Genomic DNA, 23,444 nt, shown 5'->3' on the forward strand with positions numbered 1-23,444 from the left:
ATTAAACATAAGTAAAAGCTTGGCTTTCAAATTTTTTGCTTGCATTTTTACTTTTTTTTCTCAGTAGTAGATGTGATTTAAAATGTATTGAAGCACAATGCTTAAATAAAACATACGTAATCATGATTAAAACAAAAATTACAGATTTTAGTACACAAAAAGCTACTCAATTACAGTAATGAACACAGTACAAACAAAAACATGTCTTTTGGTATATATATATATATATATATATATATATATATATATATATATATTTATATTTAAACATACATACTTTGGGCACATTATATACATACTACACTATATAGTCATACAACAAATGTACCTGCCCCATACACATACATCAGTCCCCACTTAGGTCCGGGGCTGCTCTGGGCTATTTTGCAGTTTACTATTGTAAATGCTGGCCTTGCTTACCCCCAGACAACTTTTAGTGACATCTGTCCACAAAAGGGTAGCTACCATTTGTTAGCCTCTTTCACCACTATTTGCTTCATGTATAAATTTGGTCATTCTGTTCACTCAGTACTCAATACTGTCAGTACTACAGCAAAAAGATTTGCACAGTACCCCCACACATAGCATATTCAATAACACATTTCTATGGACCATCAACTTTTACCCTAAAGTCACACGACTGTCACACTTAATTTTCAGTATGCTATAAACCAGGCACAATCAATTTGATCTGCACACATTTGTAGTGCAATCATATCATAATATGTATCAGTGTACACGTACACAATACATGTATTCACCAGTATTTCGCTCTTAGACTTTCTTGCTTTTTATTATTGGATATGTTTGCTATTGTTATGTCTTCCAAATACTGATGGGGTACAATACATGTGAAATGTGTTGGCCTTTTATTGCTTAAATATATTGACTAATTAATGTAAAATCCACATAATTTAAATTTTGCCAATCTTATATGATCTCTTTACTGGATACTAATGGATACACCATGGTAGCATGTAAAGTGTGGCCTAGCCAAACAGATGCCACTAGAAAAATGGGGGTCCAGCAAATTCACCAATAAAACTGACTTTTTCCAGTGGCATCTGTAATATTTTACATTTTCTCCTGATTTATCTCCTGGAGACAATGGTCACTGAGAAATTATTGGTGACCCTGTTAGGAAAAAAAAAAGAAAACTCTGATAGACCTTCTACCCTTCTAACAGGTAATTGTACTTGTAACTTCTCTTTAGTTACTTAGTAATTATTCCAGAAATTTAATATTAATCCAGATATATCTGGCAATTTGTAAATGTATTCATGTGACCTAACATGCAAATCCATAATCCTGGATTTTTTCTAATTCTGACTCATAGGAACAAGCATTATGTCAAGAGATTTTTATTTGCATTTGAGATACATTAAAACAACAAACATTGAAATCAGTTTTAAACAGTGTTTGCATTTTTATATTAGATTCTGTTTTGTGAAATTTATAAGTTTTTTTCATAGTATGAGCAACACACTTGTACCTACAGAATCAAGATTACATTATATAGATGTTATCATTAAAAGTAAAAATGGTAGCTAAAACAGTAAAAAAAAAATCAATTTTTTTTTTATACGTATGCCAACAGATGTAGAAGCTTTTGATGACAAGCACCATTTGTAAGGACTGGTAGGAAACCTTTTGTGAAGCCTAGTGTAAAGCTAGGATCTTAAAGCAGCGCTTATATTCAAAATGTAAAGTCTACTTTTTAAATGTCCCTCTAATTTCTAAAAACAGAAAACAGAATACATATAAACTTAAAACCTATAGGGTTAGTGTACAATCTATCCAATGCACATGTGTTGTAGTGCAGAAGTCCCCAAGCCCTGGTCTGTGGCTCACTAGTGGGCTGCGGTCGCCTAACAGGTGGGTAGCAGCCCTGGCCAGTGCACCTACCAGCGGGGTTAGTAGAAGGACATCTCCACGTCGCCCGGAGACAGGGAGGTGTGAGCCAATCAAAATGGTGAAAGATGTGGAACCGTTATTAACTGCATGTGAACGTTCCATTTGCTGGAGTAAAGGTTCCACTTCCTTTTTATTTAATGTAAATGAACATTCAAATAGCAAATGTTTTACCTTTTTTTTTAAAAAAAAGTTTTATTTCTACCACACAGGTGGCTGTCTGTTGTGATGCTGACCCCATGTATTGCACTGAATAGGACACTGCACTCAAGAAGAAATACCACTCCTGTTAAACAAATAAAGCAGAAGTCTTGTTAGCACCTTAAAGAACTTTCACACCTTGTTCCTTACTTTTTTTAATTAATTTCACCCTGTACTGGGCAATTCTTCTTCATAGACCCTGTGACATCATTACAGGGGCTGAAAAAGATCTATTCTTAGACGCCAGGAGGAGGAGTCCAAAGTATCTGCCAGTCTCAGTGACAACAAATCAGAGGCAGGGAACATTTCAGTGCAGGGAAGACAGGAACAGATCTCTCTACTGACTCACAGCTTGTGCTTTAGCTGCCTCAAAGTAGGAGAGAGCACAGTCCCCTTGCCTGTCTTTAGCTCATCCTCTCCCTGTGTTAACACTAAACGTTGGGCAAACCTTCTGCATTTTATTGCTTTAAAACTTCATTGTGTGTAAGTTTGTTGCCCTCATACTGCAGTTTTCTATTTCTATGGCAGAACTGAGTACCAGCTACCCTCATCACAAGATTCCTCACACAGAAATATATTACAGAATAGGAGAGAAGATGAGCACGATCAGGTCTATGTGCAATACTGTACGCAGTGGGTCTCTTTTCTGGTGCCTATTAGATTACCCTTTTCCATCTTTTTTTTACTACACCAAAAAAAACATACAAATAAAAACCAAACATACATAAAACACTTGAAGTCATAAACTATAGAAATGTGAATCTTTCTCTGTATTTACCAATTACCTAGGTGGACATCATTCACAAATTGGAATAGCTTATCTCCTCAACTTTTCCTAGCAAGCCTTGGTGAGTATCACCAATCTATATGTGGAGGTTGGGACTCAGCAGTTCTTTTCTACTTCATTTTTTTAAACTAAAATGTTTATCTTACATAAAGGGGTTGTTTTCTTTTTTTGGGGGGGACAGAATGGGAGCACAGGGCCTCCTGGGATACATATGTCTGACATCCCCGGAAGCTTCTGGCTGCTCTTTCTTCAATGAGCCTTTTCTTCAATGGGGCCGTGCAGTGTGAGAACGGTTGGCATAGGCAAAAGGTGGAAATAGGGGAAAGAAGATGGCGGTGGCCGGTACTTCCTCTGTCGGGATGAAGGAGGATTCCAGGACAACGCTGGACCAGTTGCGGGAAACCTCCGGAGGGAATATTGGAACTGGGAAAGTAAAGGTGAGTTTTTCAGTAGTTTACTTCCACTTTAATGGCAAAATCTCTGCCAACCTGATTTATTACAACTTGAATAAATTGCATCACCACCATGTTATCTCCTAAAGAAGCATACATGTCTGGGAAATGCATTGAAGGATGGGTCCTAGCTTTCTGTGATCATTAAGCCATTATAAATATGAGTACAAACTACATAAGTAGGTAAGTATATAGATAGGGAGTAGGCACTGAGACCATATGGATGTTGCCCGCAGTTTCTATTTATGTTTTGTGAATTATTGGGCCATAGCATGACATTTTTAATGTGTAAATAACGTTTTTTTTACATTTTATTTTTTATTGGGGAACTTATCAATAACATAGGAAAAACATTCAAACCTTACAATAAATTTTTCTACTCATATATAAAAAAACTTCTCCTCCCCATCAACTTAATTGTTGTCATCTTCTCCATCGCATTGTAATACAATAGGGGGAGCATAACCAATTGCCTTAGCTATGTACCAAAAGTTGTTTCAAAAGAATGTTTTAATTTATCCTTCAAATATGTTAGATCGTAACAAATGATCTAAAAAAAAAACACTTGGTGTGTTTCTGCTGTTCCAAAGAAGCCTACATCCAATCCATAAATAATACATATCTAAGCTTCTCCAAAGTTTCAAAGGGGAAGGATCTGGTGGGATCCACTTTTGTAAAATTGACGTTTTCCCCACCATAGAAAATATTGAGAGTATCCTTTACAGCTTCAAGTTATCCAAGTCCCCTGTATTTTCAGTAACTAATATTTTTAATATTTTAAAATATGAGATAAAATTATATGAAATGAAAATATATCATTAAAAACCTAAAGGTATATATATAATTATATTATTATAAATGTAACTGAGCAAAAATGAGAGTTGTTCCTGTATGCAGGACAGAGATATTTATATGGTATAAAGAAATGTGTCTCATTGTCCTTGAAATCCTATCACTCATCAGGCCTTGAAATATAGCATTAGGTAGTCAGACTATGAGAAAAGACAGAAAGAAGAAGAAGAATTGCTATCTTGTTCCCACAGTAGAACCTGAGTGGAAGTCTACTGAAGACATATATGTGTAGCTCTCAAGAGTTCAGTCAAAGTGAAATAACTTGCCAGAGTGGTCACAGTGGCCCAGTCCTTCATAAAGGTTCTAATTACAATGTCCTCAGATTAAATCATATTTTAATTTAGGAGAAACAAACAAAAATTATCTTTAAAAGTTCAAAAGAACTGTTACTATACCATCTGCAAAAACTGTTTCTGTATATTACCTATTTTAACAATAAATGAACTAAGTAAAAAACTTTAGCAGTTGTGTCAAAGGGAACCTATTTAAAATGTCACTGGTATTTGCCCTATTCTAGTCTCTCTGCTGTGTGTTTCTGGTATACTTACAAATACTACAATATGCAAATCCAAACCCTAAATAAATTGGTTTACTTTAATATCTGATCTTCTAGCAGGATATACTTACCTTTCTCCCGTGCTGTTTCTGCTCCTTGTAGCCACTGGGAGTGAAGAAACTATCTAGTGTTTCCAGGAATGGAGGAGCATGTCATTCACACGGGGGTGGAAAGAGACAGTTTAGTACTGTCTAAGCTCTTATCAAAGTCACTTTACTTGAAACCCTCTTTTCCCATTCACATCAGGAGTAGCTAGAGGTAAAGAAAAAGAGATTATGTGCTCTTTCGAGGGGAAAACATAAAACATCACATACCTGTACTTGCTTTTATTGGTAAATAGTTTTTGTCAGTTACTTACTAGTGAGTGCAGCCAGTTCAGCCTTAAAGTTGTTTTACTTATATTCTGCATGTTTTGTTCTGTTTATTTTTCAGAGGAGATAGAGGGAAAACTAAAACACTCTAAAATTCTGCCACACAATAGAATGGAATGCTATGAGTCCATGAGCAAACTTCTGGCCAACAAAGGTAGGTTTGCAATAAAATTAACATATGAAACGGTTGTATGTTTTCAGTAAAATAAATTGCCGAGGGGCCTAATAGGTAGAATTATAGAAAAAAGCATGGGCATAGATTTCACTGGTAGATGGAGAACTTCAATATAAAAAAACAGGAACCATTGGAGGATTACCACAACCAAGGAGCAACTGACAACACTACCAAACAGAAAAATAATTAGAAATGTAAACCTAATCAGTAGTAGGCTCTTTTTTTCATATGTGGTGGGACTGTCCTATAATCCGCCCCATTTGGGACAACATTATCCAATTAATACTGAAAATTACTGGAGAATATAATATTATTTCTCCTGCTCAAATTCTACTACATCATGTGTCCACCCAGTCCACACTACAATAATACAAGAAAACACTGCTTTTTCACATATTGAATGCAGCTTAACTATTGATTCCGAGGATTTGGAAGTCAACAACTAGTCCAACTATAAAAGAATGGTTTACACAAATTGATCACATTGCTGAAATGGAGGAATTTATTCACTCATCCCGAGACACAATTACAAAATATTACACAACGTGGGCCTCATGGTGGGATTTTCATGCATCCCAAGAATACAGGAATGTATTCAATAATGATCTCTGATCTCTCACATTAGGTTTGGTAGGAGAGAGTCCAATATGACACAGGAAAGAGGTACATATGTTCAATAAAGATTCTTTGTTTTCACAAATTAAGTTTCTATTACTTTAGTTTCTTGTGACTGTCAGTTTTGGTTGCTACTAAAAGGGGTCTCCAGGTCATTGCATGAAGTGTAGGGTCTGGAGTCACTTATGTTACACAAAAATAAATGTTCAGTTCTAACCGTATTAATCAATGTGTATATAATTTGCACAAATGTAAAATGTTGTATATTTTCATTTGTAAACACAATAAAACTTTATTTTGGAAAAAAAGAAATGTAAAATGAGTGCAAATAATACCGTCAATGTCATGATCCTTAAGAATAATAACTTGTTACAACTTGTTTTCAATATAATACAATATCAATAAATCCACCCAGTCACCATGTAGTGTCAGGCAATAATACCCTGATTGAAAATATTAGTAAATATGTTTATTATTTTTGCAATCATATGTACAGAAAAATAATCCTAAAAAAGAAAGATTATCTTTTACTAAAGCTATACACTTTTTTATGTGAACCATCCTTATCAATGGAAAGTGGGCCAGCCCAGGTAACTGATCCTCAGTACTAAAGAATAAAGAAGTGCAGCCCTAAACGGGGCAATGTGCAAACTCTAAGCATTCTGCAAAGTTTTAACAACAACAGAATATAAGAATTTAGTGGTGGATGTACCAGGTTGGACATGCTAGTGCAGATAGCCATAGATTGAGGTATGAAGGGGCAATGACAGAACTAGGGACAGCCAAAAGATCAGAGCAGACATCAAGCAAGCAAAGTAAGAAATAGTCCAGAAACTGGTGAGGCTGGAAATGCAGGGTCACAGATAAAATATGGTCAGAGGATCACAGAATGACAAGTGCACATGGTCACTGGGCTTAGAATTACAGGATCTCCAAGGCACGTAGATCACAAAGGTCCTTGGGGGACAAAGGGTCACTGGGGGTCTCAGGATCTCAGGGTGCATGGCCACACAGGTCCCAAATGAGCAAAGATCTTTGGATTTGGGGCATTAGGGATTCCACACTAACATAAAGACACATTGCTTATATGAGGGAAGGGACTGGTACATTTAAAAAAGCTGGAGCAAGCAGGAAAGTTGTTTCAAACCTGCACAGATTATATCTAAAACAAAAAATAGTATTGCTTACCTTAGTGCTTGGACATGATAGTTGCACGTTTTGCATTTTGTTTTCAGTTTTCCTTTCTTTATTTTCACCTATCTGTTTGTGGGTTCCTAGTGTTACAACAGTCACTGTACTATATTTGCATTTTTTACAAACGAGATATCAATATATACCCCACATACTCTAACGTGGGTAATATACACATGTATTAGGGCTCTATTTTTATATTTTTCATTCCATCATTTCAGTTGAATTTTGGAAGTTTTTTGGTTCATATGCTTACCGATGGTATAGCATTTACTTTAATGACTACCGTGCTTTTGTAACAATTGGCAATAATAGGTGGCGGAACAAACCTTAGTTTTAATATGCAACGAAAAGAGCATCAAATGAACGTTTTAATGCATTCAAACTAAAAAAAAAACTGCCAAATTGAGAGGTGAAGACTTTATTAATAGACCCCTTGGATTATCAACCCTCTTTTAAATTTAGGTAAGTAGCCATCTGCATCTTAGAAAGGAGTTTGCAAATGTGATTGTGACCCCCAGACATACAAAATGTTTCTACAGATGAAACCATTGCAAGGTATATACCTGAAATATTTAAAAACATTGTAGCACACTCTTACATTCTTAATGTATATATGGCACATTTTAACAGTATACAAGGTGAATACTTTGCAATGTCCTATAATGACTTCAATAAGGATAATTACAAAAATGAACATATTTGGCCACATTCTCCAAAACTGATTTTAAACCCGAATGGACTATTAAATTGGAAATATTGTATAGTATTGGGTGGACAAAATGTGATTGTTGAATAATTTATAAATTAATATTTAAAGAACAGTCTTTCAGGAGCATTGTATAATTTTGTTTTCTCGAATTCCCCTTAACATAGTTTTATTGCATACTGATCCTGGTGAGATCAGTTATTTGTTTCATTTCCTTTACAATTGTTCTTTGAGATAAAAATCTCAACGAGACACTTCAACTGTGCATTAAAAAGGATTGAACAATAATACTAATGTAAAATATCATGGACTTTAAAATTGTGGGAGATGCTGTAATAATTATGTGAATCCAGCTCCTACTTTACGATGTTACCGCAGGAGTTAAAGAGTTAGCACTACAGACAGAAATTGCATTTGCATGCCTACCTTCAATGCAAATAACTCATGCAAACTTCTTCAGACAGCATAACAACTGCAGTCCTATTAAGAATTAACCATTGTGGCTTTGGTAAAGTGAATGCTGTATAGCAATATAAGTTGATTGTACTTTTACCCCCCTTTTAACCTCATTGAAATTTAGATGCCTAGTCAACAACACACAAAAGTGGTAGAGAAGCACAATCTGAACTAAAATATTTGTTATCTTTTATATTGTGCTTTTTTTGGAAAAGACATTGCACACTATTGCTGGATGAAATTGCTGTAACCCTAACTGGTCAATAAGTTGAGATGTCATATGTAGAATGTTGACTGGCCACATGGCACAACCAAGTCTTGTAATGGTTTTGATTGATTGTAAGGATCCCAAAACAACCATTTTTTTCTTTCTGGGCTAAGGTAACTCCCCATAATTTATTTGGTGGACAGCACAATGGTAATCACTGCAATTATAAATAAATATCCTGACAAATCATTTTTTTGGTGCAAGTGACTTTTGGTGACTTGTATTTTGATTTACATGCTGTATTTCCCACACATCAGTTCTGCTTGCACTGTGCGTATATGCTTTATATACCTGGAAACCCAAACTTTTAGTTTTCTTGTAAACCATTGAATAATAAGTAAAAGCTATCAATCACTACAATATTGTCTTTATTTTCATTTACTGAATATTTTTCTTTGTGTGAACATTTCAATATATTTTGCTTGTTTTTCATTCTACCATAGATGGACTGACTGCATTTAGAGATTTCTTGAAGTCAGAATTTAGTGATGAAAACATAGAGTTTTGGTTGGCCTGTGAGGACTTCAAAAAAACCAAAACACCAAGCCAACTTGCTGTTAAAGCGAACAAAATATATTGTGAATTTATTAAAACTGAATCTCCAAGAGAGGTAAGATAAACATTTTACAGATAAAGTAAATTGTCATTATTTAGTACTTTTTAAAAAGAATGGCATTTTAAAATGTAAAATTATCTTTAACTTTCTTTAACACCATTATGAGAAATAAATCCTGTAAACTCAAACATTTTTACTGTAACTATTAATATAACTAAAAACCTAAAATAGGAAAAAGTTTATAAAAAAATAGGGACTAAAATTTCACCAATCTGTGTATACAAGTAATTCTATATCCACAGAAAATAAATGTATTCTGTTTATAAAACTTGGCAACTTTTCTTGATTCTACCTTCAATAAGTGCAACCCCCTTCCCACTGATATCCTGGTTATTAAAGGGGTACATAAAAAATCTACAATAAATGGTATATTTTAAACAAATCCTATCCCTGACATAGTTTCTTTCCCATTCTTACTATATCTCTTCCCTTTGTATCCCTTTGTCTTGTTTCCCTTGACGAGTACTCCAGTCCCTCACACTAAAAATGCTGCATATGCTTGCCTGGGCACCCCCATGTTGTCTCCAACATCTTAGCCCGTCAGTCTAATTATGGTTTCACAAGTAGTAAAATCCTAACTGTCCATTCAGAGAGCTTTGTTAATTTTTAGGAAACTTGCAGCGCGAAGTTGAGGCCCATGTAGAAAACTTTGCATAAGTGCAGACACAAGACTGTGCTGGGAGAAGGAATTCCGTGACATAGGGTGTGCATAGGTGAAGGGAGCCTATACATTTTGACAATTCCCAGAAGTGTTAATTTTGACTATAGTGTGAATAGTAAATGAAAGCTGTTCCAGTGTTTTGTCTAATTGCATTTAAAAGAGAACTCTGCCCCCCTTTTCTTCCCTCCTCTAATTATTCATGGGCATTAACCATAATATTGCCCCTTACCCACCAGTTATGGGATTCTTCATTCCAAGTCTTCTTTTTTTCCGATTAATGGAGGAAGGGTCTTTCTTTGAGTGCCCATGTCACTGAATTTGTAATATGGATTCTTCCTATTGGCTGCCCAGTAGTAAGGCCCTCTTAGGATCCTGAAAAGGGGTCTTAGCTGTGATGTGAGATAAATGGGACCATTGCGGACTACCTAGTGCAGACATATCAGCATTGTTGGATTACCATTCTCCCACAACCAGAAATTACTCTGGTGAGGTACCAGGATAGTGTCAAGTATAGATTTACAGAAAAAAAAGAAAAATGTAAAATATTTGAGTGTGAGCACAGGTCCCCAGCTTCAATCCTTAGCTTTCAGAAGGCGAACATACATGACACTGCTCAGCCCCCCAATAGAACTACCGTTTCCATGACTAGCTGTCATGATTTAGTAAAGGAGAAAAAGAATGACAGGAAGCATGGAAACTATATGCAGTTCCTCTGTAATGTGCTGTGATACCATGCAAAGAGTTGGTGGTCTAGAGGGAGGAGAAACTCATACACCATACAATCTCATCCTTTTTGTGATCATACATCAGTAATTACCTATGCCTGTTCTTTTCAATAATAAAAAAAGAGGTAGTGACAGGTTTTTAGTGTAAGATTGTTGTTAGATTTATGCTTATGCACTTTCAAAGTTAATTTTTGCCATTTTAAAATTTTCTGCTTTTACTAAATTAAAATCTGGTGTTCTGGCACCCTGTTATAGAGCAACAACACTCTGTCTCCCAGTTGTGTATTTACGTTGTCACAGATATTTGCTATGGGGACTACAAGTGACTTTTTCCATAAAATATTCAAGTATACACCTAACCTGGGCGTTGCAATGCAGCCATCGTTGGAGCACATTCATACAGACAGGAAGTGGCTCCAAAGAGTGCACACGTGTTATATTCAATGTTAACCTGCAGCACAATAATGCACTGTGTATTTGTATTGTTTTGCATTGTTATTCATACATGGAAGAAAAACAAAGAAACCTCCCCATCAGTACACCCTAATGCTTGTGAAAAAGAACAGAATATGATTTTTATTATTAAACAGGATTTATATGTAGCGCCAACATATTACGTAGCGCTGTACATTAAGGGTTGCAAATGACAGACAGATATAGACAGTGACACAGGAGGAGGAGAGGACCCTGCCCCGAAGAGCTTACAATCTAGGAGGATATACAGATATGTTGTTTGTTTCACTGAAAAACAGGCAGAAATTCATTTTGGTCCAATAAAAGGCCAATGCACATCTGCAAGCCAAACCAAAGTGCATATGTGTAAATGGGCCCTAAAGCTTTATTTCCAAAGTTTGCATTAGCATCAGCACTTTCTCTTTGCATAAATAAAGTTTAAGCATATCTAAACCTAAAAATGGTATTTATTGCAGCTTACCAGTCCACAGATATGGTGGCTGCATTACCTTTGAGCTTTTTGTTTTCTTATTTTCATATGGTGATCCTGCCAGCACCACACTTATTGTCCTAGGGTGACAACACTCATTTTACTGTATCTGTGGGGAAGCTTATTAAATACCTTAGGACAGGGCTACATTTCCACCTTTTCAAACTAAAGAGGGCAGAGGTTCCCTTTTTCTATATTGTAGAACAATATAAATGTTACACATCCAGCGTGGGCAGAAAGCAAAGTTTTACCCGATGATTACTGGCAAGATCGACAGGTCATTTTTTTGCACAAGCCAAAGGCTAAAAAGGTTAGTGTTATAGGAGGGTACGTAAGAGAGTTTCAGTGTTAGGTGAAGGTTTGCACCTCTAAAATCTCACTAAGTAAAAAAAAAAAAAAAGCCTCTAAAATTTATCTAAAATGCATCTGAATGTGAACTAAAACTATTGGCTTTTCAGAAGCATTCAAATCCCATGTGAATTTAACCTTATGAGCCTATGTGCTCAGACATAATCATTATTAAATAATATTACATTTATTGGATTTATTTTTTTCTTTTGTAGTCTATTGTTCATTCTTAATATTGCCATCTAACATATTAAATTAAAAATTGTCCAACATTTTTATTTTGTTCATGAGGAACAAAGCAATTGTACCCTAGACCATTTACATTTCTTTTTATCTCTTCCAGGTAAATATTGACTACAAAACAAGAGAGCTAATCTCCCAGAAAATGTCACATCCAACAGTTAATTGTTTTGATGATGCTCAAGAACTTATCTTGTGCCTTATGGCAAAGGACTCATTTCCTCGTTTTTTAAGGTCTGAACATTACAAAGAGCTGGTGAAGAAGCAAGAATGCAATGGGCAAAAAAGGTGGCTTAACTTCTAATAATAAATGGGGCAACATAAGTATAACCATTATGCTATTTTACTAGTCTGTGTCATTTAGAAAGATGTATTTTGGGGAAAAAATAAATAAACCTAAATAAACAACTGGAAAAGTCAGTCTGATTCTAAGTGCAGTATTTATAAAGCAGAATATTATATACTTGCTAAATGTTAAAGTGAAACAGCTAAACATACCATTCTATTAAATGAAACATATATAAAGTCTTAGATTTACTCATCCCTTGTTATTGCACCACGCGCATTGCAAATTTACAGTAGTCAAAACTAGAAAATGACTGTTCCAGTAGGCAGGTGGCTGATAGTGGTATAAGCAAATTCAGATATTCAAAGCAATTAAATTAGGTTTGTCACAGATACAGGTTATCTACAGCTTGCACTCAATGGAAAGTGCCAATGAAAATGATCCTTTTTTAAACTTTATTTACTGAAGAATTCTACAGCAATATAGCAAGATATGAGATGAGCAGAATAGGGAGAACTGTTTGGACTGTTGGACACTGTTAAATATATTTGTTCAAAACACTGGGCAGTCTAGAGAAATCCTCACTATCAATTAAAGTTGGTGCCTATGGCTTTGCTCTGGTGCCTCACTCTGTGGCTGGAAAAAGATACCAGAAGAGGTAGAGGTAAAGGATGTACATGCCCCGGGGCAGATATGGTCCTGAAGGAAAGAACAAAAATTATGTACATATAGGTATGCATTAAAAAATATAATAATGATATGTTATGATTTAGTCACATCTTGTGCAGGATATATAAATTAAATAGTTTAATATTGGATGTGTTACCGTATGGGTTTTCAGCTGAAATATTGTTCTTGATCATCTTCTCCAAAATGAAAATAGAAAGTATTGTCTGTCCACCTAATGTACCTATCTATTAAACAATATATTATAGAATTAGTTATCACAATGGTGGTCCAACTTCTAATGTACATATTCACAACACAGAACTTATGTGCATGTTATTCCAAGCTTAGCACTGCCCGAATTCTAATGCCAGGTTGTGTGGTCTTCCTCTCATTTCATGCACAAACAATAAGTAGCACAACAAATTACATTCCCATCATTGCTTAACATATGCCAATGTTTCATATTCTACACTTACCCAATTTCCATCTCCTTCCATGCTATCATATTTAAACATAAGAGGGTCAGCTATATCTTATGTTTGTTAACTTTTTGACAGAGAGGGTTTGGGGACAGCTCCTGGGCCTTCTGATGTCTGGTTTGGTAGATGTTTACACAGAAAAATGCAATTTAGTTGGAGGAAGGAATCATCTTTCCATGTTATGTACATATATATTGTATAGGATTGTAGGAATTGGTTCTGAATTTGCGGTATATTTCTCCCCTTTTGGGGCTTCCTGTCCCCTTAGACAGGCAGCAGGGTACTGGGAAAGGAGCCCAGACTTAATATAGCAACCAATGGTTGCAGGTTTGGTAGAAACCGTTCCAGGGTGCCAGGCTCTGGAATGAAATGGAAGGTTGGGTGGGCCTTTTCATTCCAGAACCAGTCAAGGAGGAAGCCTTTGTCAAACAGGACCTGCTTTGATGGGGTTACTTTTGCTGGCAGGTGGGACTTTATATTTCCAGGGAGTTCTGGGAGAGGTAAGGTGTGTTACCTGAGGAGATAGCAGAGTTTGGAGCACAGACACTGGGACCACAGTAGAAAGCATCCCTTCAGTGGAAGCTACAAACCCCAAGTTTGGGACTATATTGTAAGTGCCTTTTTCCAGTTCATACTCCATCTATAGCTTCAAATCAAACACTGTAGTGTTAAATGCTTGTAGGAACAAGTTGTAGTGCAATTGTGAACTTTCAGCCCCCCCCCTACCCCATGTGACAACAAATCATTGTTACAATCACAGTTACATTCCACAGCCACAACCATAAAAGCTTTAAAATATGAAGGAGATATGCAAACCCATGTTCCACTGAGCTGCAAAAAAAATGTACAGTACAATGTGTAACAGAAATAAAAAAATCCAGTCTAGTATTGACATGTACCAGCTACCACATCCATCCCAAATCGTGTTCTGTGCCTTTACCTGATCATTTTTCTGAGCAAGGGAAATCAATGTGAACAATATAAAGAGATGTACGCAATAAAAGACCTTCCACTCACAAAGTTCAAATGAACTTGTTTTAAAGACTTCTAATTGTCTGGATGTAAATATGTTTTGGTTTGAGCAGTGTCAGTCACATACCTGAAACAATCACACAGCTAAGTAGCCAAATACCTGAGCTACATCATGATTCTGGTTCAGTGATTTAGAAGGTCCTCAACCTGGCAAGCAAGTTTATTATGAAACCAGGTCGGAAATGGGAGTTCACATTATCAGTGGAAGGTCCACTTTAAGTTTCATTGATTGCAGAGGTAGGGAAATGTCATAGAGGTCCTCCGGGAGCATTAACTCTTCCTTGTCAGTTATTTATCTGCAGTTCTATCCCTACGTCTATACCAACGTCACGCATTTCGTGAATATGCGGAAGGGGCATTTTCCTTCACTAAGGGGAAAGAGATGCAGTGAGATCGGCACTATTTTTTCCCCCTTTACAGCGAGCTACGTCACCCGATCTCGTACTTGCGAAGGTAACTGTGATTTTTTTATTTTTAAGTTAAGTTCTGCTTTAACAATCCCTGAAGTGATAGTTGTAGAAAACTTCAGGGGAGAGTGCCACTTGCTGTTCAGCAGCTGTAGAAGAAGAAGCAACGCCAACTGCTTTTAAAACCATTAAAACAAAACAAAAAATAATTTGCCCAACTTTTCTTAAAATGAAAAATTCAGCTTTCACTGCTGCATTTACCATTTCTTAGGCAAACTATGGCTCAGACTTCCCGTGGATTGAATAACACTGAGTTCACCAAAAAAAAAAGAGTTGCGCTTTAGGCAACAGCAAATATTTTAAGTTTATTCTGCTAATAGACATTATTGTTTTTTAGGAGGGAATAGAGTTGAGGTGAGAAAAACAAAGACATCCACTTTTAATCAATGAACTTTTTATTGTTACACAAGTATATGTATTTCTGTCAGAGCAGCCAACATTGTGATCAAGCAGTAAGCCACACTTTTTTTTAAGGACATATTTTGTGAGTTTGAGGTAAAAGTAGGTTTGTCAGTTTTTTCAGTCGTGTGAAGGGTTATTACTGTTGAAAAAGGGGAATAAAACCTGTTCATCTACTTTTAATTTAGTGTGCCTGTTAGACAAGTATGCATTGTATACTTTTTTTTTGTTAGTGTGTTTGTTAGTATGCAAGTATTACATATTCAGAAGAAAAAAAAGTAAACTTTCATGTTTTTAAAGTATTAGGATATTTATATTTTTATCTAAACTCAAGCATAGGACACACAACAGATTCCAATTTGTCATTATTTACTTAACAAAAATGAAGTCATGTGTGAGATACATCCTATGGCTCAATAGTTTGTAGAACCACCTCTAGCAATAGGTTGAAGTAATTATTTCTGTATGACTCCATCAGTCACACATTGTTGTGGAGGAATTTGTCCTCTCTTCTTTACCACATTGGTTTAGTTAAATGAGATTTTTGGGCATTTGTTTATGCTGTTCACTGCAGAACTATACTTAAATTAGAAACAACTGTGAGCAGGCAGGTTCTTTATTGCAGAAAGGGCAGGTTAAATAAACTTGCTTATGGCTTCACAAGCATTTATTCAATGAACATTGAGTTTTGTATGCACAACTCAGCTCAACTGAATTATTGAATGAAATTACTGTGCATGCATGGGATTTACATTTGTCTGGTCTGGACAATAAATATGGAAAAAGATCCTAAACCTGAAGGAGGAAAAAGTGGTGCTTGCAACAGATCATAGGCAGTCAAGTGTAATTGAAAAAAATTGCAATTAAGCAGTTAAATGTTTACTAATGCAAAAGGGACATAATCCACAACCAAACCCAGACCCCCTCCACCAACGTGGTTCATGGTGGGTATGAGGTGCCCAAGCCATGCTGCCATGATCTTTTTTTAGAGAAGAGGCTTTATATGGTTTGGAAATGGCCTTGACTCCTTCCAGATTGATGGACATCAACACTTTCTTCCCCAAAATCATTGCAGATGTCCATCCTCCTTGGCATTGTATTAATCTTTTCACCAGGGAGGAAGTGGAGAAATCTCTCCATGTCTCCCAGGGTAGCAAAACCTGAGAAAGTTTTGGTTTTAGATTCACTTTGGACTTAAAAAAAAAAAAAACATGAATCTGCTAACAGATCATCACTTTTCATATCGATATTTTGTTTTTTTATAAACAGATCTCTATTTTATTATCATATTTTGTATTCAACCTAAAGTGCTGATCGGAAAATCCAGTTACTTAAACCGGAAGCAAAAAAAAAAAAAAACCCTCAATCACCTTTACCTTTGCATATCTGAAGGTGGCAATGGGCATCGCCATCTTTTTTTTCCCCTTCTTCGCATGTCACCCAATCTTGCACTGTGCAGAAGAGAGCGGGTGTCGTAGATAGGGAAAAAAAATGCGCATGTACAAGATCACCCATTTTTTAGTTTACCCCATAGAAGAAAAAGCTCATCAGGCATACACTAAGGAGCAGCAAGGAGCCTTCCGGGATGCGTGACTTGTGAATCTGGGGAGGCTCTCCGCTCCCATTCTGTCTTGATCATTGTGGTTTAAAACCCCTCCCCTGAAAAAAAGAAGGTAATTTTTACCTTATATAAAAGGGTTGTATACCCTTTTATGCAAGGTAAACATTTTAGTTTGGGTCTGCTTTAAATAGAAAAAACTGCCATATTTGAGGCATCATCTATGGCCCGTTGACCTTCTTTGTGTCCATGTATCCTATTTTCTGTAAAAATGGCAATGGTGCCAATGTGGCAACTAAGGTGTTAGAAACAATTATGTTTTCCATTGTGGTTTATGATGTTTCCCAAGTTTTACCATACCTTTATCAGCACCAGTAAAGACAGCATTTAGTAAAAAGTGGCATGTGACCCTGTTGAAACTTGCAGTAAACCAGAGTTGTACTGCCTGCTCCACTGCACTCCCATTAAACTGTATTGGAGCGTTGCATTGTGGTATGGACAATTTTTAGTGTGCACGCCTATTAACTACAGTACTTGCAAGTTTCAGAAAGAAGGTGTACCAAAGGAATGTGTCATGTGCATTCCCTTCCATTGTGCTGAGCCCCATTTTATACTAAAATGTATTAACCCCCCCCCCCAGCGGTATTCCCGAGTGTGACGCGGGGTGGATTTTCTAGGCAAAAATCAAAATTCCCGAGTCACACTCGGGGTAGCTTTTAACTAAAAAACCCCCACTTGTTCTGTCTGTCCCCCAGCGTCCCCGCAGGACCTGGGGACACGTCCTTCCTCCTTGATCTCCAGCCGAGAACTGCAGAGCCAAGATCTATGGGGTTTCCCGGTGACGTCGGTACATGCCTCGGTGCGGGCGGATCAGCGGGAAATATAAATAATTTTGTATTGGATTCAATACAAAATAGCCGTATTGAGTCCAATACAAAGAAATATTCATAATATATACTTATATATGCTACTGTACAGTTACATTACATGTTTAAATATTTTGTGTTTGTTATTTAAAGTTTATTATTAAATGTATTAAATATTGGTGAGTTATGCCTAAGAATCATAGCCTACAATGGAAAATACATTTCCATGCAAAAAAAAAATTGTATGGCTTTTTGCTTCGAAATTTGGACTAAATTAGACCGCTAGGGAGATTAAAAGCATGTATGCATAAAATATTGGAATAACAATTTAGAGCAGATACTGATAAACTAATTAGAGACGGGACAAGTTGGAGCTCATATAGCACGATTTTTTTTATAGCAGGACATGTACAGAATAGTGGGAACGATTTAAAGCCCTCATTACATCCATAACAACTTCACAATATATTCAAATAATTTATTCTGAAATCTGCAGGAGTCCGACTGGTAAACCACTCTATATACCGTGAAATAAGGTTATTTATATATTTTAATTCAATTTATACATATACATTATTTTTTCAATCTCCCAGTACTGAATCACCACACAGGCAAACAATCCCTCTATACAACATGCAGCAAATCAGAGGAACAGCATCCCAAGGAAACGGCAATCATTGCACCACTGTGGAACGTGGCTTCAAGAACAGAACCTGCAAACAAAACAAATTCCATTATTTAAAGGTTTATAAAATGACAAATTACATTTTTATATAAAAACTAATATACTACATTGGAACTTTTCTGAAAATTTTTTCTAAATACTTTATACTGTAAAAGCTTTGCCATTTTGAATTAAAAATGCCACACAGGAAAAAGTCAGAACAGTAGTCTTAATCTCTAGTGTAATTTCACAAAACTCTTTATCAATACCAATATATACCATTTTGTAGAATGCTCCTATTTTGCCAATAACCAGATAGTAACATTTTTACACAATTTCAGTAATCGGTGTTCAAACGAGAAATTTTTTCAAGCGGGGTGGTAACCCCTGTATGGTGACCCTACTCTCCAAAAAGTGCTGTGTGGTGCTCCCAGCTAAAAGGGACTGGGGAGAACACTGGTGATAATTGTTTGCATAGTGAAAAGAAACAAGAAGCAATGGGAGGTAACAGATTCTTTAAGTTCATTGGCTTTGCTGAGGCATTTGGTATATGTACCAAAAGAATTCACTAAATGTAAATGCAAGGAATCTACCTCTAAGAAACCATAATAATCAGCACCAATAACACCATGTAAGGAGTGCAGAAGTTATTTGAATATTCCAGAGCATAGTCACAATGAAAACTCAATGTGTTTTGGGGGCCAAAACATTCACCTTTATCATGTCTTTAGAAAACACATCAAAAAAGAATTTGTATATTTATATAGAAATCCAATAACTAATGTCACCCAAAGGATGACATAATCAAATATTTATATAAAACATTTAACATATAATAAACAATATTTAAATATTGTATCCATCTTTTACAAGTATAGCCAAAATAAGGATACATAATAAGTGATTTACACTTCTGTTCCTTGGTGGCTAAAACATTTTTGATTTTTTGTTTCTTTTCTGCAAAATATACAAATTGTGAGGGTATAACTGCCCAAATGTCCAAAAAATACTGCCCAAACTCCAAAGGTTCAAACTCTTCCATCCTCCAAAATCAGAAAAACTTTTGGCTAACATACTGAAAGTAAATTAATATAGACATTATTATTTTATTATTAATAAGCAGTATTTATATAGCACCAACATATTACACAGTGCTGTACATTAAATAGGGATTGTATTATTTGAGAATAAAACATTTATGTATGCACACATAGGAAAAGTTATTACCACTACATTTACTTTTTGTCTTAATTTGGAGACTCCAGACAATCTAATGTAGTTACCTTTAGTCATCATCATCATCATCCTCTGGAACAAAAATGTCATGCTCTTCTAGGAGGGCAGCAAAGTTTTTGCTGATGAGAGTTCCTACATATAAAAATGGGATCACTACAGTGAAAATTCGGATTAAGCCAAAACTTACCTAGGAAAAGAAACAAAAATAAAAAAAGTAAACTACTTGTTCCAAAGAAAACATGCATGCAACAGATGACATACAGGCTATAGATAAGCACTTCTGGCTGGCTGCCCAACATCTATACTACTAGTTAAAAGAAATATGTAGTTAGAATAAAAATGTTTAAAGTATAACCAAACCTAGGAATGAAGTTGCAATATATTGCAGCTTACAAGTCCTTAGATGTGGTGACAGCATCAGTTTCAGGGGAACATTTCCTGCAAATACAAAACATTACCTGTTCATCCGGTTAGAAAACATTTGATTGAGATTGCAGTACAGAAGTTATCAGCGTCCCAGCTACCTTATGTAAACACCAAAGTGACATCCCTTCTTGTAATGGAGATGAGGAGAGTATAGAATTACTGTGAAGTGAGTGAGCACTGTCACTGCAGGAAATGAAAAGTGTTATTACCAAGACCACCATGTTAACCAGGGGAAAAAAGGCCACTACAGCGGAGTAATGGTAAGCTGGAATGTATATTAAAATTGTTTATAACCTAAATGTAATATCTTAAAGTGGAACTGGACTCACAAAGTGAAGATCTTCTATGTTGATATAGGTACAAACATTAATTATATTTATGACTAAACAATACCAATATAAAGTGACCTTTTCTGGAATTTCTCCTGAAAATTAGCCGTGCACTACCTGGTATGCTGTGCTCACAAGCCTCATAATTGTATATTTATAGTGTGAGCCCCAAGGTGCGGTGCCTCTGTAGAGTTACTGATGGTTCTTCTGTGCTGCTCATTGTTCTTGCTGGAGGTTCTGACCCAAGGAAGCAAAGCTCAGCCTCTACCAAAATAGCTGCTCCACACAGACCGTGCAGAACAAAACACAAGATGTCAATATTTGGGAATCAGTGAGGCAGTACTGGCAACCAGCCCTTTGCCTTTATTCGGGTACAGCTTCCAAAGTTCATGGTCTCTGGATGAAGAATACTGGAATTGATCCAGGGACATTTTCTGATCACCCAAAAAAAAAAAAAATATGTAAAACTGAAAATTCAATACAAATGAAATGTGATCATTTCAAGTTAGTTCTTAGCAGCTTTAAAAATATTCCAATTACAAATGTTTGCCATGTTATATTCACCGGAGGGTTAAATTGTTCCAGTTAAAACAAAATGCTTCAATCAGGTATAAGAGGAAAAGAAAGATTCCATTTGTTTCCAACTGCTGTACAATGTACACAGTCTGATCACAGGGTCACTTTACCTCATCTTTCACAGAGCAGAGAGGTAAATCCTATTTATTATTATTATTATTACTAAATAGGTTTCAGTTAGTACGAACATATTATGAGGAGCTGTACATCAAATTACATCCTTTTCTAGATTTTTAGGCATAAACAAATTTTGTCTAAATGTGTGGGTGGACAGACCACTATTTTGTTGTACATATTTTGTTCACTTTTTATTTGTATTCGTCAGTATCAATTACATTGTTTCCCTAAATGGCTACTCTTGAGATTGCTGTAATTTGAAACATTTCCTAGCACTACAGCAAGACATACATAAAATGACACATTCTCCTTTCAATCAAATTATTTCTTTTCAAGGAGAAATTAAATTTTGGCATTCTATGTGTCTGGCCACAGAAATTGTTTTCTTTCTCAATACGATTAAAAGGAGAGCAAGCATAGAAGAGGATTTACCACAAAGAAGCAACCTGCTGGACATCAAGAGTAAAGGAATCCCACCGCGCCTTCCCAACAGAACACACACAGAACACAAAGCACATGAAGCAACAAGGCATGTACACACAAAGACTGAACACTTTATATTTTTATGGCTTGTGGATGGGATACTCCCTCATGTGCACTTTTCCTGTCTTAGTTAAAAACTGATTTAAAGGACTTTGGGGGAGAAGAGTAGGGCATCCCATGTTCTCCATACCTGGAAATACCAGACATGTATTGCTTTGACTGGACATCAAATCAGAATTTTGCTTTAAAAATGGAAGATCTGCTCTATGTTCCGACTCCACAAATCACTTCTCTGAGGTAGGTTATCACAGCCACCTAGCGTCTAACTCACAGCTCCCCATAGCAAAAGAAAGGGGTGGTTGGAATCTGCCCACCAACCAATCAGAACACTAGTTTGTTTTTGAAGTGACATGATAGTGGTGACTCCTGGCAGTGTGATCTCCGCCTGGTCGCTGTACACAAACCATTCACGTGCCCAGGCCAGTATGTTACCCGCAGGGCTCCGCTATAACACAGCCACTGAGCTAAACAAAAAGGATGATAATATAGGAGCGTCTTCTAGGGAGAGTTCACCTGGTATACCTTCCTCAGGAATCTGCCCAGAAGGGAAGTCACACCCATTGCTGTGAAAGACGAGGAAGTACAAATATAAGGCTAAATCAGGGGGTGAGAGGGCCAGGGGGTAAGCAGACTTACAGTTTTAATAGGAGGTTCACTTGAAAGTTTAACTATATGATATTGAAAACTAGATAACCCTTTTATATAAATCAAAAATATATTTGTTTTATTCCTAAATGCCTCTTTGAGGCTCCTCCCCTTCTGTCTTTACTGCCATGGCAATGACAGAATGGGATCGCAGAGCTTCCTGGGATACAAACAGCACACATCCCAGGAGGCTTTGTGCTGCTCCCTTGTGTTCCCATTCCTGGACTTGTGCTGAAGGAGCTTTTCCATGCAATGAGAAAATAAAATGCAGATCTCAGGCATGTGCTGAACGCAAAGCGATTAGATTGTCAGCTCTACAGGGTCCTCCCCTCCTCCAGTGTCACTGGCTGGATCTGTCTGTCATTTGCAAACCCTATTTATTGTACAGCGCTGCGTAATATGTTGGAGCTATAGAAAAATCTTGTTATTAATAATAGGAGGTGGATTTCAATAGAAGTATCATGTCAGAAACACACCACCAGGCCTATTCCTGTGCTCCTATAGATGACAGCCTGTAATCAGGGTCACGGGGGGGGGGACATCAGGGTCACGGGGGGGTAATAAATAGGGTGACAGCCTGTAATCAGGGTCATGGGAGGGGGGTAATAAAGGAAAGTGAGAACAGGAGATGCAGTTATTGGATGTGTGACCCCCAGAAAAGGCCCCGGTAGTCTATGGATCCCATCTTCCCAGGCAGAGGGGTTATCCATAGATGCCAGGCTTCTATTAGGATCTCCCCCATTCTTCCATACTTACAGGCACTCACACAGACCCCATTCCCCCTTGACAGGAAGCTAGAATTCACATGAACTCACTTTCTCCGGTTTGGGATAAATGGCCCCGGTGTTTGTGGTGACCGCAGTCCGGCGGGGCACATTAGGGAGTGTAGTCTTCCCCGGGGCTCTCAGAAATCCTCCTACCCCGGCCGCTAGCCGTGCCCTCAGTGCTGAGTAAACCCCGCCGGTGGCCGCCATTATACAACAAATCCTTCGGTGACAACCAGGGTGACGTCACGCCCATCTGACCGATCCCCACATTACCATGTCACGTGACCGTCCCGAAAAGGACACGAAGC

At 36.8% G+C, this 23,444-nt stretch overlaps 2 protein-coding genes across 2 annotated transcripts; one reads left to right on the top strand and one right to left on the bottom strand.

Annotated features, from left to right (window-relative positions):
* Positions 1-3,228: 3,228 nt before the first annotated feature.
* LOC140337266 (regulator of G-protein signaling 21-like) lies at positions 3,229-12,423 on the top strand. Its single transcript, XM_072420927.1, has 5 exons — positions 3,229-3,336; positions 4,862-4,943; positions 5,192-5,284; positions 8,988-9,154; positions 12,181-12,423. Exons 1-5 carry the CDS (start codon positions 3,229-3,231, stop codon positions 12,379-12,381), a joined length of 651 nt encoding a protein of 216 aa, XP_072277028.1. The 3' UTR covers positions 12,382-12,423.
* Positions 12,424-18,355: 5,932 nt separating this feature from the next.
* SMDT1 (single-pass membrane protein with aspartate rich tail 1) lies at positions 18,356-23,443 on the bottom strand. The gene is made up of 3 exons (XM_072420176.1): positions 23,185-23,443; positions 19,781-19,920; positions 18,356-18,546 (listed from the first exon to the last, which is right to left on the bottom strand). The coding sequence occupies exons 1-2, from the start codon at positions 23,341-23,343 to the stop codon at positions 19,783-19,785; spliced, it is 297 nt and encodes a 98-aa protein (XP_072276277.1). The 5' UTR covers positions 23,344-23,443; the 3' UTR covers positions 18,356-18,546; positions 19,781-19,782.
* Between the last annotated feature and the right edge of the window lies 1 nt (position 23,444).

This window comes from Pyxicephalus adspersus, chromosome 8 (assembly GCF_032062135.1).
Source record: "Pyxicephalus adspersus chromosome 8, UCB_Pads_2.0, whole genome shotgun sequence".
Taxonomy (NCBI): domain Eukaryota; kingdom Metazoa; phylum Chordata; class Amphibia; order Anura; family Pyxicephalidae; genus Pyxicephalus; species Pyxicephalus adspersus.